Genomic DNA, 1909 nt, shown 5'->3' with positions numbered 1-1909 from the left:
GATTCCGATTGTTCTCACAGTTGCTATTATATGTCACATCACTCCGTTGTTAAGGAATCCAGTGTTACAACAAAATTAAGGGTAGTGTTTAATGCATCCGCGAAAACAGCAACAGGCTACTCCTTAAACGACGCCTTGATGGTTGGGCCTCAGTTACAACCTACACTGTTCTCAATCCTAATAAGGTTCAGAATGCATCGGTACGCTCTTAACGCAGATGGGGCGAAAATGTATAGACAAGTATACGTTTCAAAGGAGCATACTGATCTCCAACGCATTGTGTGTGGCGTTCAGACCCATCACTTCCTATTAAAGATTATCCCATGTTTCGGGTCAAGTTCGGTGTAGCTGCAGCATCACATCTAGCTATAAAGGCCCTTCAACAGACCGCAAAGGAAGCTGTAGGACGTTATGACAAGGCTGCGTCCGTTATCCTTCGAGATTTTTATGTGGATGATTTGCTCACGGGCTCATCTAACATAGAAGAACTTCAGGTGATACAATGCGACGTATCTACCGTGCTTGGTAGTGGTGGCTTCGAGTTAAGGCAGTGGGCTTCCAATTGCCCAGAACTAACAGCATCCATACCTAACGCGTCAAAAGAAATTTCTAAATATATTGCCGAGGACAAGAAAGTGCATGCATTGGGTCTAATTTGGAACACCAAAAGAGATTATTTAACGTTTGCAGTAAATCTAAACGAGCCAATACCGCTTCTTTCCAAAAGAGCGTACTTATCCGATTCAAGTGTTCTTTTCGATCCGATCGTACTTCTATCACCTTGCACAATAAAGTCAAAAATTTGGTTTCAGGACTTGTGGCGCTCTAACGTCGATTGGGATGATCCAGTTCCGATGCCTATAGCGAGGGAATGGTGTCATCATCGAGAACAGTTAAAGTTGTTTTCAGACTTAAAGCTTAAAAGGTGGACAGGTATTGGTGCGAAGGGTGCGTACACGCAGTTGCATCTATTTGCAGACGCGTCAGAGCGGGCATACGCCGCTGTTATTTATGCTCGCACTATACAGCCGTGTGGAGAAATAACTGTCGCTTTGGCTAGTTCTAAGACCAAGGTTGCACCCCTGAAAGTTACAACACTTCCTCGTCTGGAGCTTTGCGCTGCAAACCTTGCAGCTAAGCTAGCGAAAACGATTATGGACAGCTTGCCTAACCAAACTTATCCGATGTTTGCGTGGCCTGACCCCACTATCACCTTGGCGTGGCTGAAGGCTCACCAGAGTCGATGGACTACGTTCATTACAAATCGAGTCGCAGACACTCAAGAAATTGTACCGGCTGAATCGTGGAATCACATACGTTCCGAAATTAATCCCGCTGACTGCGCTTCAAGAGGTTTAACTCCGCTTGAACTGATGGAGCACCGGTTATGGTGGAATGGTCCTGAATTCCTTAGCAGTTCATAGGAGTTTTGGAGGCTTAAGTCTTCATCGACGCACACAACAAACTTGGAACTTCGAGCTAGTAAACTATCCGCCCACGTCGTGAGCTCGAAAGAACGCTGGTCAGTATTCACCAAGTTTTCATCGTTACATACATAGTTATGTAAAGGCAATGGGGCTCCTTTTATGGAATGAGATTACTAACGCTGAAGACGCTCTGATAAGGTATATGCAAAATTACTATTTTTCTAATGAAATTTCCTATTGCAGAGATAAAAGGCCTATACCGCTTAAAAGTAGCTGATGTGAAACACCCAATTCTGTTAGCGAAAAATTCCCCGATCGCCAGGCTCTTGATTGCCGAAATCCACATCGTTACATGCGTAAAATGTACACGTTTAAATCGCAAAATCGGTGTACAGTCCATGGGAGACTTGCCACCAAGTCGTGTCAATTTTGCTCGTTGCTCCTTGCGGAGCGCTGTCGACTTTGCGGGTCCCTATCTTTAC

General features: G+C 44.8%; 1 protein-coding gene across 1 annotated transcript; it reads left to right on the top strand.

The window, feature by feature from the left end:
• The first annotated feature begins 323 nt into the window (after positions 1–323).
• Positions 324–1424, top strand: LOC118734955. Its single transcript, XM_036464550.1, has one exon. The coding sequence runs from the start codon at positions 324–326 to the stop codon at positions 1422–1424; it is 1101 nt and encodes a 366-aa protein (XP_036320443.1).
• The last annotated feature ends 485 nt before the right edge of the window (positions 1425–1909 follow it).

This window comes from Rhagoletis pomonella, unplaced genomic scaffold (genome assembly GCF_013731165.1).
Source record: "Rhagoletis pomonella isolate Grant_MI unplaced genomic scaffold, Rhpom_1.0 Rhpom_scaffold_00003, whole genome shotgun sequence".
NCBI classification, from domain to species: Eukaryota; Metazoa; Arthropoda; class Insecta; order Diptera; family Tephritidae; genus Rhagoletis; species Rhagoletis pomonella.
This window is presented reverse-complemented; position numbering and strand designations above follow the sequence as displayed.